This window comes from Opisthocomus hoazin, chromosome 16, assembly GCF_030867145.1.
Source record: "Opisthocomus hoazin isolate bOpiHoa1 chromosome 16, bOpiHoa1.hap1, whole genome shotgun sequence".
NCBI classification, from domain to species: domain Eukaryota; kingdom Metazoa; phylum Chordata; class Aves; order Opisthocomiformes; family Opisthocomidae; genus Opisthocomus; species Opisthocomus hoazin.
Window position 1 is genome coordinate 18709951 of NC_134429.1, and position 16860 is coordinate 18726810.

The 16860-nt window shown below is 44.0% G+C and overlaps 1 protein-coding gene across 1 annotated transcript; it reads right to left on the reverse strand.

The window, feature by feature from the left end:
* Positions 1-7402: 7402 nt before the first annotated feature.
* On the reverse strand, positions 7403-15405 carry TNFRSF4 (TNF receptor superfamily member 4). Its single transcript, XM_009941863.2, is given in 7 exon segments — positions 7403-9594; positions 10281-10406; positions 10725-10954; positions 11480-11546; positions 11980-12081; positions 12443-12565; positions 14990-15405. Coding segments are annotated over 7 exon segments (975 nt in total). The 5' UTR covers positions 15249-15405; the 3' UTR covers positions 7403-9526.
* Between the last annotated feature and the right edge of the window lie 1455 nt (positions 15406-16860).

Consider the following 16860-nt stretch of genomic DNA (forward strand, 5'->3'; position numbering starts at 1 on the left):
GTATGCTTAAATGTACTAGGTGAAATCTTACTATCAAAAGAGGACATCCAAGCTAGCTGCAAGCAGGCAGAAGTCACAGATCTGTGCTGTCAAGTTTTTCCGACATATTGCCTCTAGAAGGCCAACTGCTCTGTTTCAGAAACTACAAGCCTCCTACTTTGTACTTCTGCCACACAGGAGATCCCCTCCTCTCCCCATACAGTACTGCTCCTCACGCTTCTCACAGCCTGTACCACTCACGCTGCGCTGGAAACCGGGACATGCTGCCTGCTGCAGCTGCTGCCCAGCTGGCCACAGAGAGCCCTGGGCATCCCCATTCTCGGGCTCAGTCCCCCAAGTCTGGATTCCTTTCACCAGCTCTTCCAAACAGCATAACCACAATGCCTGGGCAACACAGGGAAGGTTTAGAGGGACTGGTCAAGGTGCTGGCCTCGCACAGAGAGCACGGTGCACTCAGGAGCATCCAAAACCGTCCCACTCTCTTCAGAACTCTGCAGAGACTTACGATGAAGACAAGTCATCAGGCAAAGCACTTGCACGCTGCAGTGATATACTCTGCAGACCAGTTATGACCATTTCTGAACTGCACACAAGTCCCGACCAAGTCTGAGGATATTTTTATTGTCTCTGGCTCCTATAAGAATAAGCTAATAATAAGGGGAACTCGTTTCAAAATCCTTGCTATGGTGATGTTAGGATTCACCCCAGGGCATACTGGCTGCAATACCATTTGAAAATAATCCTCACATAACAGGGCAAGGAATATGCAGAGCACAGCAAGCCCCTCCACCTTACTGTGGATGCAGCCAGAATTCCTAGGGGCAGAGCAGCCCACATCTGCCCTGACAACAAGTGCTGTTATTGCTCTTGTGAACAGCGTGCTAGCCAAACTCTCAGTTCCACCTTCTCCTACCCTTTGCCCCTTCCCCAGCACAGGCTGGTACAGTGGGGAAATGTGGCACCAGCAACTTTTAGAAGTTTAGAGCCAGTGCATCCATAGAGATTGTGGACAGGAGGGGACACACCTTCCCATACGGCCCAACACTTTCCCTGGCTCTGCAAGACTTTCTCAGAGTCTATAAAAGAGGTACTCCGTCTCACCTGCATGAAGAAAGCAAGAACAAAAGACCCACAGAGGAAAGCCAAATTTCTTGAAATCAAGATTTTTTCATTGTCCCAGCAGCACCCACCTTTGAGGTCAGGTGCTTCCAGTTTCATTAAAAGATAGCGTGTAGGCTCCCTACAAACATAAAAGGGCTGCAAACCTTCTTACCGTAGCTGGCAACACTGATAGCAACTGTGGGATGTCACAAATGGTCTTTAGGAGTAACCCTGACAAATCATCTATTCACGCGGTGTGCAGAGAAAAATGTAACTCGGGAATAGGAAGAGATGGGGTCAGCTCAGTGTGTTGCTGAGAGACCTGCCCAGGGGTGCAGCGCAGGCTGCCCAGAAACTCCCTGAGGCGTTGCTCTGTTACTTGTACCCTGGATGGGGTCCCACCGTCCATATTGACATGGAAGAGACAAATCCTGCCAGAACCCCAACAGCTGCTTGATGACAAAGCTGGGTTCCTGAGGAGCTGAGAGTCATTTAGCCTCATTTTCTGGAAGTTAGACCTCAAGGCCACACGCCGGAATATGTGGCACACCAGTCACTGATAACTAATGCTGCTGAACAAGTAACAGGAAGATCTGTTACTTCCAGCAACAGCTGTGACGGGTAATTTTGTAACTAGCCAGAAGACTTCTGTGGCAGAAGCCCAGGTCTTTAAGTCAGGCACCACACCTAGTCTGTTGATGCCTTACTTTCTTCATCTTTAGAAGTACAGTGGTAGCAATAGGTCAGAAAGGACAAGCACAGCGTAGCGGTTCCAGATGGAGGAACTGGCCATTCCCCTGAAGCTCAGAGATGGACACCAATCACTAGCACTGCCTAAATACCAAATATGAACATTGATCAGACTTTTGTTCAGTGTCGTAAACACAGCAGTAGAGAAGGCACCTCCAAAGGTCCTACCGAGAAAACTGGCAGGTGGTACACAAGGGAACCCTGAGCCTGCAGGCAGGCAGCTGGCACACGTGATATCTGATACCTTGTGTTTATCAGAATAGGAACTAATAACTTACTTCCCTCTATCTTTTTTGAACATTGTTTTTTTCTGAATTGCTCTCTACATGTTTTCATTCTTGTTCAAGCATTACAGTCGCGCGCAGATACTGCCAGGTGATGGAACATTTACAGTCAGATCACAGACAACAGCTGCACACACCAAGTCTAAATCTCTAGAGTCAGCAGTGACCTTTCAGAGACAACTTGGCTATCTGGCTTTAGAATCTTTGGGGCTTTTCTAAAGCTAACCTTACCTGTCTCTGATGTAAGGTAGTGACATTTCCTCGGTTAATCCCTTTCTTGCTCAGTCCTGTACGTGATGTACGCCACTGCTGCTAGGTTCCACGCTGCTGCCTGATCCGGCAGGGTTTCCAGCTCTCTCTGCACCTACTGATAGAACAAATGCCTGTTTCACTCATCAGTGGGCAGTAGTCACTCCTCACTCCCCACTACCTCACTGTTTGGTAGGTTTATTCAGCAGCAGCTACAGGATTAACCAGACAATATTTGACTGAGACTTTTCAGAAATTAGGAATCCTTACAGCCTTTCTGTTCACACACAAGTAGAGGTTTTGCAGCCTGCAGAGTTTCTTTCAATCCATGTGACCTGCGCTCAAAATTACAATCCCAAGGCTTAAAAAGCCATTGGAAGCAATGTGGTCTTTGGGGTTGTCTGGGCACGTTTATCATGCAATGTCTTCTCCAGGAAGACATAGCCTGGTCTCAGACCGGCAAAGAGAAGCTAGGGGCTGAGATGTTCAGAAACACCTCAGGGTTCAGAGTTCCCCATTGCCACCATAAAGGAGCATCCAAATGCCGCTGCTACTGTCCCTTTGGAGAGAGACTCTGCAAGGGCTCGTGCTGGAGTCTGAACCGAAGCGTCTCTTGTGTGTCAGGCTCTAGTCCCTCAGTCTTGGATGAAGAGGTCAATCTTTTATGACCATCTCCAAGCAATGAATCTGGGTTCTGAGTGTGGGGCCTCACTATGTCAGGAGACCTAGGGAAGACAGATTGCTTCTCCTTCCTTCAGCGAAGGAAGCGAAGCACACAAACACAGGTGGTAAAAGATCCCAAGTGCAGTGGCTCACTCCCTGCCCCAACCTCCACGGAAGAAAGGACTCTCCTCCAGCTGCACCTGCCCATACACATACATAGGCTCAGGGCAGGTTAAGGCTGAAACACACAGTGACAAAACAGAAGAAAAGATGTTACAGACTTCCTAATCCCTTCTCCCTCCTCTGTGCTACCATGACCTGAACACGTAATGCTAAACAGAGTGCTCAGGGATGACACTGAAGGAAGAACCAGTGGATTCTTCCAACCACTGATGTAGCAACTTGCACCTCTGTCTTCACGGCACACATTCCTAAAATTATTTACAGAAACTGGCTGTGATTTCAACTTTCGCCCACCTTAACGATATCCAGCCATGAGCTGAACATTATACACATCGCCAGAAGCATCATTTTGCAGTTTCCTTTTTGCTTGGGGCCACCGGAGCCACCAGTTTGCTGAATTGCTCAAGTTACTAACCTTTTGGAAAGAACAAAAAAAAGAAAACTAAAATAAGAGCATAACCACTTCTCAAACACGTAATTAGTTTTTGCAAGTCCAGTGGCTTTACTGACACTCCTTGGACTTAACGTCATCAGTGAGACAGCACTGTTACCAGGGACAGCATCTGGCTTCCCGACATTGAGATTTTGCTGACAACTCATAATGGGTGACCAAAGAAGCCATACAGTTCTCCTACAACTTAGAGGTTGTTCACACGAAATCTACGTAATTTCTGAATGACTAAGGATATTTGTTAGACTTCAAGTCTATATGATTTATACACTGTATAGACAATGTATGAATTACCTTGTAAGCTCCACCTCGTAAATTGTTTTCATCCCACCATAAAAATCTTCATTGCTAGTTACAGGATACACGTTCTGTTGTACTTCTCTGTGCTCTTGGGAAACAACTGTCAGTCAGTCTTTACTTAAAGAGCCTTTTGCTATGTCGCAACACCTATAGGAGATGTTACTCACACAAGGTAAAGTGACTTGCCACGCCAGGGAACCTGCAGCAGAACAGCAGATCAGCCAGGCTGCAGAAAGCGTAGAGGAACAGCCAGTGCTGGGGGTGCAGGTCAGCACCGCAGCAAGCACATCACGGTGCGGCTGGCGCCAGAGCGGGCACAGGGACATCGACTCCCCAGGATGCCACACGAGTCGTGATAGCTCACATAGTCCTGTGACTGGGGTAAAAAAAAAAAAAAACAGCTTAAGAACAAATAATTTTTCTGCAGCCTGAAACCAGAAGACAAAATTGTTGTGTTCCTTTCAGCTCTGCTGACCTTTAGGCCAGCCTAGAGATTTTGCAGGGACTAGGACTTGCTGCCCTGGGGGTTTCCAGGTCTTGGGGTATTCGCAGTGCCTGTCTAATGCCTGCCCTCCTTTGGCACAAGGAGAATGACTGCCCTGCAACCTGTCACAGGTAAGGCTGGGCCCACATGACTCATACAACGTGGCAGACACATGTGTGATCCATGTAGTACCAGGCATGCACTCCTGAGGCAAGTTAAGTTCTCTCCCTGAAAAAGTCAGGGCTTTGCAAAGACCCCTGGATGCCTCCCTCGAGCAGCACTGAGGACCCTGCAGCACACACTCCGCAGAGCAACGCCGCAGCCTACGGAGCGAGTCCCGCAGCCACCTCTCCGGGCTGTCTGCCCAGCCTGGCCCCCAGCAGCAGCAACTCCTTGCAGACAATCCCTGCGGAGCAGGGGCCGGGTGCGAACACAACTGACATTTCAGAGAGGGAAACCAAACCAGACAGAGGCAAAAAACCCAAGTCCCTGACGTTACCAAGCCGTGTATTTCCTTTCCAGCTTAGCACCTGGCACGGCACATATCAGCGGATGTGACCTTTCTCAAATCTCTCATGGCAAACCTGAGTCACTGATGCACGTCTAAGTCACAGGAGAATGCGCAGAAAAAATGCAGGAGATAAAGGATCTGGGGTAGCCACAGCAGCAGAAACGTGTCATATATTTGTAGTGGAAAACCAAAAAAGAGACAAAGTAGGAAGGAAGTGAACATAAAAAGCATAAACTTATGGACTTGTGGCTTTTTTTTTTTAATTATAATAACTACTGAAACATGAAATACATGTTAACTCCCAAATCTGCAGTCTGAAAGGAGTGTTTAAGAACTGCAAAATCCAGTTCATTTATACAAATTTTTTCCAATACGGCTCTCAAACACCATCTGTTCTTGTTCGTCTCCTAATGCTTCTCCAAAACTGACTGCAGCAAGGCAACTAGCAAAACAAACCTCCACTTCAAACAAATAGCCTTGTTAAAACTCCAAGCAGCTGTATGTGATAGCCTCACATGTGAGAAAAAGGATTTTAGACAGAAATACCGAAGACAAGTGGGGTTGTTTTTTTGTTTGCAGGTTTTTCTCCTGCTTTTTTTGTAGCCATCTGACCTAACCTCTGTCTGTAGCTAATTAAAAACAACATAAGGGGCAGGCCATGTGGTCTACAACTTGTGGCTAGCACAGTTGGAAAGAAATTAAATTATTCATGAAAAAATGGTGTTATTCTCACTCAGAAACACAAAATTGTAGTAATCAGTCAGTTTTACACTTGGTTCTTTTAAAACAGTCAAGAGGCCACATTTTAGTGACGACATTCATGCAGACAGTTTTGCACGTGCTTAAGTGACTTCCTGAATCCGGGCTCTATGGCAACCAAGACGCATTTGATTTACAAATCATATAGGTTTACCAAGTGCTCTAACTGCCAATACAGCTCACTCAGACCAGCGTTAGCACTGGTTTGTAGAATAAAACAAAAACTGACACCTCAGCTTACTGCATCACACTGGAAAAAATTTCCAGCACAGCTCTATCTTTATCAGGTTAGATGAAGCTGCACAACTTAGGCTGTGTCTCTCTCAAGTGCCTGAAACGGGGGAAATCTGAATGGTTGAAAAACAGTAACTTACTTTGTGACACAGTCTCATATTTTTGAGAAGGGAAAGTTTCATTTCTGGCACTTACGAAGATAAGTGTGGGCAGAAGGCGACACCAATTTGTTCAAGATCCTCTGCCTATTTTTAACTACTTTGCCATTTTAGGGAGGACTGGAACAAAAAATCCAAGCAAATTTTTCACAGAAAAGTGACAAGGCTGAACATGGCAATTAAAAAAAAAATGTTATTCCTTTATTTAGAGTGAAGTATCTACATTAGTTTATCTAAACCAGCAGTTTACCAACACCCAAATCCTCAAAAAAATCAAATCACAAATGCGTTTAATCATATGAAATGTTACGGTTTAACTCTTCTCATAGGATTATCCGCCTTGGCACAGCGATTGGATACAGTTCCACAGCAGCACAGCCTGGCTCACAGGTGCACATTAGCACAAAAGCCAGCACTTAGAGCCTGCGAGGGCTTGCTATTGGAGGCCTTCAGCCACGCAGCATGCCAAATTGTCTGTCTTCAGTTTTCCAAATGCTGATGAGAAAATGCAATTTGTCCTCAGCTACCCTACCTCTGCTGTGCAATTCCAGGGCCAGTAACCAGTTACTTCTTCAGCCAGAGGAAACCCAAGCCCAAGGCTGCAAGGAATCTGCTGATCAGGAGGCTGCAGGAAGGCACAAGAACACAGTGCACTCGGGCATCTTCCTGCACCTTCCTACCAGAGGACAGAAACAAGTCAGATTCGTGGAAACAGCTGATGAGCCCGCACCACAGAGGAGCTCTGCTGCCACGGCAGCACTTCTGTCCAGCCAGCGGCTCATCTGTTCTTGTGGGCTGCGTTCTCATCATATAACCCACAACCTCAGATAGCTCATTAGTTATCTGCACCTTGCTCAGTTACACGGAAACATGGTACTTGCTCTGCTGTCTCTGAAGCGCAGCCTACAGCTTGATAAGCATCGTTTCTGAGAATTTGTTGGGTGTTCGCTGGAATGCATTTCTCAGATTTATCCACTGCACTCTGCCATCCAATTCCCTGCAAGACGACAGCATTTAGGCCACAGCACACTTCCAAAGACCTCCACCTCCACAACAGGGAGTCTATGTTTTTGACGGGGCTGAGCCTTCTCATCTTGAACGTACCAGCAACTCTGAGGTCAGAACTGCTGCCAGGCCAGATTTACAGAGAAAAAGCAACACACAGCTTTCCCAAGTCGCACAGAAACCCAGGCACAAGGTAGCATGTGAAGTCCAAGCCTGCTAAGCCATAGGACTGACCATTCGGTGATCCCGCTTTCTGTAAGAATTACACACACTGGAATGACTTTCCTCTTTTGTACTCTCCAATCACACACACACATCTAGCTGCTACCACAATTTATTTCAAGAAGTCACTACAACACTTCGTATATAATACAAATGTTTATATACATTGTATATGCACTTCAAAATAGGAAATCACTGCTAAGTACACCATATGTATAACATATAAGAAAACATATGTTTAAAAACATGTTTCTAGACACCAGTTGTATCCTCAAATACATTTCCTGCTGCATATTTTGGCATATGCTTTGGTACTGTGCACATAAAATACCTATCTCTAATGACTTATCTACTGAGGAGTTGCATTTGAAGTGAAAAACACTTCTGAATTACGTAACTTCCAAGTTTACTTCTTTAACTTTTACACTGAGGTACTTAAATCACATCAAAAGCTATCGATACTAACACTTCAGGTTTCTCTCAGACACTTCAGATTTTGAACTTGCTACCTAAAATCTGAATGCTTCCCAAAACTACAGACTGATTAACTTGTAGTAAAACGTTACAGAAGTAAAATTCATTTCACACACCGTACAGGCAAACAAACAGGTATTTTAACTGCACAGAGACTAAACCAAGAACACTTCTTCAGTTCTGAATGCAGGTTCCATTGACAGCATGCACAACATGATCACCCAGATGAATGGTCAGAGCATAGTTTAGGCATCTACCCACTGTTACACAATCTTTGCAGATCTTTGCTAAAACGCGACCCTTGAAGTCCCAGAGAGTCAGCAATGTGTGGAGAGTTCACATCTCGCCTCTTGTCAACAGAGAACATGTAAGGAGTTACTCTTTTCTAAACCATCATTCATCAGCAGAAAAACTCTAAATGTCCACACACATTGCTCCTAAACCTAAGGCGTGAACAGATTTCCCCCAAATCCAGAGCACTGCCTGGAACCAAACTTGCTTGCGGGTTTCTCCGTACACCCACAGCAAGCAATCAAGTCCCACAAAAGCAGTTTAAGCTAAACAGTTATACTGTGGGGATGTCCAAGCTTGACCGAAGCAGCCTTGCTGACGATTGACACACCAGGGTATTCAGCACAACAGGATGTCCACCAAGAGGAAGCACACAGCACGTCGGTTGCACAGGGCTGATAGACAACACAAGTGGTACTCTGCCATTCTCCTTCTTTTGAACTACAGTTTCCACTAATAATGTTCTATTCGGAAATTACCGTTCCCTTTGCCTTCTGGTAATCCATATATTCTACTTTCCACACATGTGAAGATCTCCATGGAAATTTCCAGACACTTGGAGATCTGGAGCTACCTGGTGATCATGAGTAATTCCATTTGTTGGCCTGACAACAGGGATATTGCTCAATATGTTAACATCACATTTTCTCAATGAGTATATTTGAAGAAATGCAGAACAGAGAGAAGTGACATTGAATAGCCATCTATTAACAGTCACTTAACAGCTAGCACCAGAATTCTGGAGCTATTCTGGTGCACAGCCAGCATGAGAGTTACAAGCAATGGCAACTGTCTCTGGAGGCACAGCTGACATACACCACTCCACTTGACCAAGAAGAAATAACTTGAAAAAAATGGAAGCACAAAGGAAGCTGGCTAGGTTCATCAGGGGAGATTCTCCACCTAAAGTGAGGAGAGTTCATTTGGAAACTAGACTGAAACACTGGAGACACGTGCACTGAGAAAAAAAGAGACAGGCTCTGCTTAGCATCTCAGAATTGTAAGACAAGACACAAACTCAGTCATAAAGCAGGTCTTTTGATAGCCCTGTTTTTCTGTCTGCTCAATGATTAGCTCTTGCAGCTTCATAAACACTTTCTTCAGCCCAAAGACAATCACTACAAACAGAATTGGCCAGAAATGCAGAGAGGACTATATCAACTCAGTCCTGGCAACAGGGATGCTGTGCACAGGCTCTGCCCAAGAGAAAGAATGACAATGATTCCACCAAGAACAGCTACTCCCATGGGTCCTAATCCCGAGGGGGCCACTCAATGAGACCCAAAGGAACTGAAGTGCAATTCAACAGTTACACACACCCACACATGCAGCCACAGAAAGCTCTGCCACATTACTTGTTACAATTGATCGGCTCAGAAATGCAGGAAATGGTAACGAAATGTGGAGTCAGTTTTTGATGAGACTAGAATTGGAGTCAATTTGTTCTTCCTGGACAGGAATTCGACAGCTCCTTCCTTCTGAAAGACAGATAAAACAAAAAATGCTGTACAGAGTAGAAGGATCAGGAAAAGGGAAGCCAGAGACTTTTCTAGTTTCATGGATGACTAGGCAGCTACGAATGACATTTGGATCAGTCCTTGTCTTTCCAGACAGTTCTAGAAAACATCAAGTGTGGGTAACAGTGAAAATACACTTTACGTTTGCTCTATGAAGGGAACACAAGGCAGCTGTGACCTGCCTCAAGAGCCAGGCTGCCAAACCTTTCCTGTGTTTGCAGGAGACATTTGAAGACAGTTCACTTCTACGCAGGCAAAAAAGTTCACAATGTTGTCTTTTAAAAGACTGTTGATTCCAGATCCTCTCTGTAGTGAATGGAATACCCTGCACAAAATTATTACATCATTTTTGCAAGGACTAAGGGGGGGAAGAGCTAGAAGAAGTTAAAATCAGAGACAGAGAGAATCCTTTTGTGTGCCAACAATCAGAGGATTCTGGGCTCTCAAGAATGCAAACTTGAGACACTATGACCTCCAGTGTGCATCACAACTAAATAGAGAGGATCAACCACTGGTATTAACTACAGATTACACTGCACTGCTTAGGTAGGCTTCACTATGACTGAAACAAATTATCAAAGTTCAAGTAGGGGGCCCTGGTTATTCCCCTTCCTATACATTTTTCACCATAAAAAGGAACTCACCCTTCTGGTTGTTTCTACAAGGCCTCCTCTTAGTCTCTTTTTTGGCTGCTTGGATAATCAACAGGAGGATGGACATTCCACTCACCATGAGCAATATCAAACAAATAAGGATAAGTGATAGAGACCCTGGAAAAAAAACAAAAGAAGAATACACTAAAAAGAGATTCCTGATTCTAGCTGGAGTTTCCGCAGCTTTCCAGCTTCAAAAGAAGGAACCTAGACCTCCAGAAGCAGCCCTGAACCACAAAGCCTAGAAGTCCCAGCTGCCAAGCAGAATAGCAAGAAATCTGGAATCCTGCGCATCTCACTGAAAGACTGTGTAAAATACAGACAGAGCGTCTGTGAAAGAGTGTGATTTCATTTCCCAAGAATTCAGTTTCAGGTGAGAATTACTGACCAGCTTTGGTAATAGTGAGACTAGACGTGGTCATTCCCTGTTCTTACCCCAGTTAGTCTCCGTGCGGCTGTTCCCATTCGGGCAAATGAAAGGAATCACACTGGGTCTGGACGGTGAGAAGCTTGCAGTCGACACGTTATTCCTGCGGTCAGCGGTGGAAACATTCAAAGCAGGTGTTGTGCTCTGAGAGGTAGCTGGCTGTGTGACATGGCTGCTGCAAACAGCATCATACGTTTTTGTCCCTGGTCGAAGAGTACTTTTCCCAAGCATGCTGCAGCTAGAGATGTAAAATAAATTAGTGTACTTTTCAAACAGTTGCAGTAATGACTTCATAAGTGATCTCCACAGAACAAGTGAGTGAACATTATAGTCCATGTTTTATCAATACAAACTCTGGCTTCACCTTTCCTAGATTCTACAGATAGTGAAGAACAATTAAGCTAATTGAAGTTATTACTGGGAAAAAAAATGACATTCTGTTTTTCTCAGCATCTGTACATGTAACAGCCTTGAAGCACAGCTGCACTTGGCAAGGCAACCTTTTGCTACAGAAACAAAACATCCAGACCTTTAAAAAAAGTCTCAGAATACTGCTGTTGCCATAGGTCAAGAGAGAAAAGGCGGAAGGCACACAGATGCTTCAAATCAGTACACAGACTGCTCAAGGCTCCCGAGAGTCACGAGGAACATGGTTCCCCTGCACCTACTGCAGGTTTACTCTACACCCCATGATCTGGGCATCAGCTGCTACAGAAGTAAACAAAAATGTTGCTCTCAACGTGTTTAGATCAGTGATACATACTTGGTCCAAGGCCGACAGTTTTCATTTCTCCCTATGGAATAAGACCCTTCAGGACATGGTGAGCATACTGGGAAGAAAGAAAGAGGCAGAATTTGAGTTCAATTAGCAATATAACTGTATGGCAGCTACACAGTAATTACACTAATAGCTTATACTAGTAGTCTAGCTTATAGAACAGACCCAAAGAAACCCACATAGCCTCCAAAAACCATAGTCATTGGGTCAGAAGTAACACAACATGCTCAGTGGTTCATTTTCATCTGCAGCTGGCAAGGTTCCCTGTTTTCTCTACTGGCCAATTATGGCTGTTAACTGGGAGAGCATCAAGATTTCTGATAGCTCAGGAATCACAGAGTAACAGTTTGCACCACTACCCTGCTATAAGACTTGTGTGGAGATACCAATGAGACAAATGACAACAGCTTTTACACTAGAAATAACAAGCATCTCATCTGAAGTGGAGGCAAGAGTTTGGAGAGCCTGACACACCGCTAACTTACCGCTTCCCAGTGTATATCTAACATCTGGCATGTAACCTGCAACACACATGCAAGTTCTGTCAGAGGTCTTCTCACACTTCTTCACTTCCACACTTCCCTTCCCTAGCAACAACAGAGGGCAAATAGATGAACAACAAGAAAGAAATTAGGAAAGAAAAAAATTAATCACTCAGTGCCTATCTGTTGTGTGTAGAAACAACTGCAGAGAACAGTGTTTATTAACAGTTCTGAAGACGCCAGTTTTCAGGCAGTACAAGCCTGCTTCCCTTTGAAGGCTCCACCATCAGTACCAACCAGGAGGCATCAGCTATTGAAACGATAACCTAGTCTTTGGACTTGGTCGCCTCAAGTGACAGGCTTTATGACACGAGCCTTTGAGAAGCATGCAAAGATAAGAAAACATATAAAGACTGATTGCCTCCCAGATTTGTATCAAAAAATGTCCACTATACAGCTGACTTACTAGTGATGCAGATTGTACAGCTCTTGCAGAAGTTGTGGTTGTGCTCACTGTTAAAGTATTCATCTTGACACGGGGCACAGTCGGTGTCCGTTTCTGCAGTACAGCGCTTTCTCATTCTTTCACCTAGAACAAAGACCACATGGAAGGAGGAACTGATTGTTATCAGAAGGAAACCCTCTTCATTCTCACGCATGAGAATGAAAGAGTGCCCAGAAAGTGACAGTTCCACTTACAACTCTGGCTGAAAACACTCAGCAGATTTAGACATGCCAGAATCCCTTTCGACCCATAGCATCACTGTAGATCGAGCAGCTAAAATGGGCTAGCAGGGGCCTGATGACTTGCTGAGGTTTGAGGCAATGCCCCAAATGATTCTCCCAGTGGATTCCAAACATCACTTCTCCAGACCACTTTTTCTTATGGTTTAGACATCATAGTTTGTAGCCAACATCGGTTAGGAAAAAAAGCAAGTTTTAGCATAGCAATAGGTCTGATCTCCAGTGTAATATTTTATGACAGCTCCTGCCTTCCCTTATGAGATAAACCATGCAATTCAACCCAAAGTAATCCCCAAGAGGTACAAACGATGGCAACGGACTGCTCAGTTTTGCAGAAAATTCATAGTGAGGCAGTCAAGAATAAATGTTTGTAGTATCTTTCTGCTGGCATTCTGAGAGCCCGTTAGGCATGAAAGAATGCGGTCGTATTTTGATATGCATCTGTATTGGCACCCAACACCATCAAAGATGTTACTAGCTCTATTTCACGCACAGTGAGACACAGCACATGATGTAAGGCAGGCATCTGTTGCTATTCCAAACCGTACGTGTGTATCGCACACCGCACTTCGGAACAAGCTCGGAACGCTTGCACCCACGAACTCCAACCTGTACGATGCACTGTACTCACACAGAAGCTCAGGGATGCGCTAGGACAACAAGGTCAGCAAAGCGACTTGCCCAAACCGAAACAGCAAGTTAACAGTGGATTTTGGAAAAAGGAGTCAGACACGCTCTTTCTATCTCGCTAGCTTTTCTCCATACAGCACAGGCTGCAGGAACTACAGGCAGCTTTAATGGCTAGGGTTTTTACAGCCCAGCTTAAATACTTCCTTATTCTCACAGACTGTTTCTTTCATTTGGGTTCTCCATTTTCCCATTCTGCAGGTGAACAATGAGCACCAAGTCTCTTGCTCACTCTAATTTTCTCTGCATTTTATTGAGTGCTGTCAATGGCAAAATACAGGGGATTTTTAGTGATCACAATATATGCAATACACTTCTACAGTTTTACCATTTACACAACCAGGAAGAGACTGTGAAGAAATATTTCCCCAGCAGCTGCAGAGTTGCTAACAATGCCAAAAACCTGGTAAGAGTTATTTCAGTGCACGGAGGAAGAAAAATCATTATAGATAGAATCATCTTTATCTGCGTACAAGTATGCCTTTCTTCAAACTGAGTTCAGAAACACTCAGATTCAAATAGTTTTGAGAATACTGCAATAAACTGCCTCAAGTCTTAAAGGTTGAATTTCTTCCTATTAGCATCGTTGAAGATAATACTACTGTATCAGTTCATACCATATCCACTTTGTGTAGTAGACGTAATTATGAAAAGAGAAAGTAACTGTTCTGAAAGATGCACATAAAACTGTATGCAAGATTTTAAATTGCAACTGCATTTACAGACATGATCTACGCTCCCTCTAGGCACGTAGATGTACCCTTCTTTTAGTACAGTCAGTATTGACACTACTAAAAAAAAATCCTTCCGCTAAGGGGACTGCCTCTTGAACAGCAATATTACCTCTTAATTGTTATTCATCACCATCAAGTCATTTCTATAATGAAATCCCAACTATTACAGTATTTGAGGCTTGATGTTTTGCATTTGTGCTTCTCAATACTGTATTGCCTTCAGAAATATTCACATTGTGGAAAAAGCCACACACAGGCATGCAAAACCCAGAATTCAGACTCACTGAGTTCCTACATTAAGAGAGAACAAAATACACTTCGTGTCAAGTTACACTTTGCTAATCTGTCAATGAATCAAGCATATCTTCCTCCTTAAAAAAAACACCAAGTTTGAAGTAGTATAAACCTAGCTACAAAAGAAAGCTTAAAAAATATCTTTCACAACAGAATTAATTGCTTAAACTTTTCCATTATTATGAAAGATTTATGAGGTTCCTTACGGGATAGGTGAAGGACAGTACCATAAATGCTACCATCTTTCCTCAGCTAATACTCCCACAATGAAAACGCACCAGACTGACACACTAAGGAAGCTGAGCCACACAAAAGAAGCTAAAGAACACGTAGCTGTTTCAAAGAGGAGGACTCCTAAATTTATTATGTTATAGAAATAATCTTTGTCAGTCTAGACTGATACGAAAGTCTCCTTGACAAATGCTTTTTCTCCATGTTATACTTCCTACATTTGAATGATATTTCCATCAAGCTGTTTTCTACCACCTGTGGGTGATTAATTGATAGATATTACATCAAGCAAGTATAACCAACATTCAGTGAAAATTACTTACCAGGGGCACAGTCCCTGCAGCATTTTTCACCGAAGGGATACTGATGTTCTTTGCATTCCAATCCCAAGCAATGGCTAATAGTGACTGCCAGCAGCAAGAACAAAACAGTAGAAAAGCGCAAGTAAAAACCTACAGCTACCATAATGCAGCCTTACTGTCCCAGCAAAATTATGATAGTGGCAAACTTTTGGAGAAGTGATTCTGAACGGCTGGTGACCAGAACAAATTCATATGTCAGTTGCTGGGAAATTCCCAGCATAAACTCCACGCCCCCATCCTTCTTCACACACCCCGCAAACCGATTTTTTGCAGTTCACAACTAAGATGTTCATAGGCAGAAATACAGCACGGTGAATAGCGTTACCAAAAGACTTACATGCATAGCTTTAAAACAAGAGTGTCTCCAGCCAGGTACGTAACTCGGTACACAGTATTAAAGCACAGGCCTTGACTGCCAGGAGAACTGGAAGAGATGATCCTTGTTACTGTAAAGAGGAGTATTAAAGCAACACAGCGGTAACACCTGAAAATCTTTACGGACAAGAGCCATAGGTAAAATGAAACATAGCCCACATCAGCTTGCTCCTTAAAAGGCAAAGTGCAGATTCTCCCCCCTTGGTCTCACGGTAACGGTAGACTCGTGACTTTTACTGCCACATAAAAAACAATGTCGTTAATACATTTCTCTCTTCAGGGAGAGCGCGGAATCACCAACCTTCGGTCATCTTGATATTGGCCTCAGGAGCTAGCAAAAGCTACAGATGAGAACCGTTCTCAGTCTCCATGTCAACTCTAATATCAGACTCCCTGCAATGCCACTGAACAAAAGCTCACTCCCAACTCCAAAGCAGAGACTTTGTGTTACCCCCCCCATTTGCCCCCACAGAAATAAAAGCTTCCAGCAGAGGCGCGCTCTATGAAAGCAAAAGACGCAATATTCACATACCAGCTACTTTTGATGCCTATTTTGTTGCACAGAAACCTGTTAACTCTGGAATCCAAATCCCCAAAAGGCTTCTCCATCCAGCTCTGCACGCCAGCAACAACAGGAGAGCAATGGAGTGGGGTGAATACCACACTGGCACTGCAGTCCTGCCCTCACCTAACACAAGCATGTAGAGCAGAGAAAAAAAAGTGATCACGCTACGAATTACTGTGTTCAACTTTCCAGGCTCGCTATTAGAGTTTTACTAATTTGATCTTACTGATCTAGGGTCTAAATTTTAAGTCTTCCAGTTCTGAGAGACTTGAGCAACTCTTCTGCAAAGGCCCAAGTAAACAAGACAGCCTACAGTAATCAAAGATGGTTTATTTACGCTAGTCAAAAAGTATAACCAGACATCCCAGAAAATGCAGATCTGCAGTCAATTTACATCTAAATGCAAAGGAGATTTGATTGGAACTGACGTAAATTTGGAATCCCAATTAGCCTGCAGTATTTGGGAGGACCGAACAGCAATATTGTAGCATGTTTTACCCAGCACTGCCACTTTTCATTTCCTTCTTAAATTTCTGCCAGGCTGTTTAAGAGCGTAAGGGGAGACAAAAGCAAGGCAAAACAGTAACTATTTTTCTACTTCTCCTATTTTCCAAGCATTTTGGAAAACAACCACTACGGAAAAGAATACCTTAAAGCCATTCTTTCCAAAAGGGAGCAAAGCTGACAAAGCAAGTAAACCTTACCGGCTGAGCTTCAACTACCTTCACACTCAGTACCTGCACACAGGAAATACCCAAATCTCTTCCCACTGTAGTCTCACACACCATGTCATTGAAGTGGCTTTCTGCCCCATGACTCAGTCATTCCCTCCGCGATATTTCACCGGATTTTCTTCCCCTAGTTCTCTTTCACAAACAGTAGCAGACTTTAC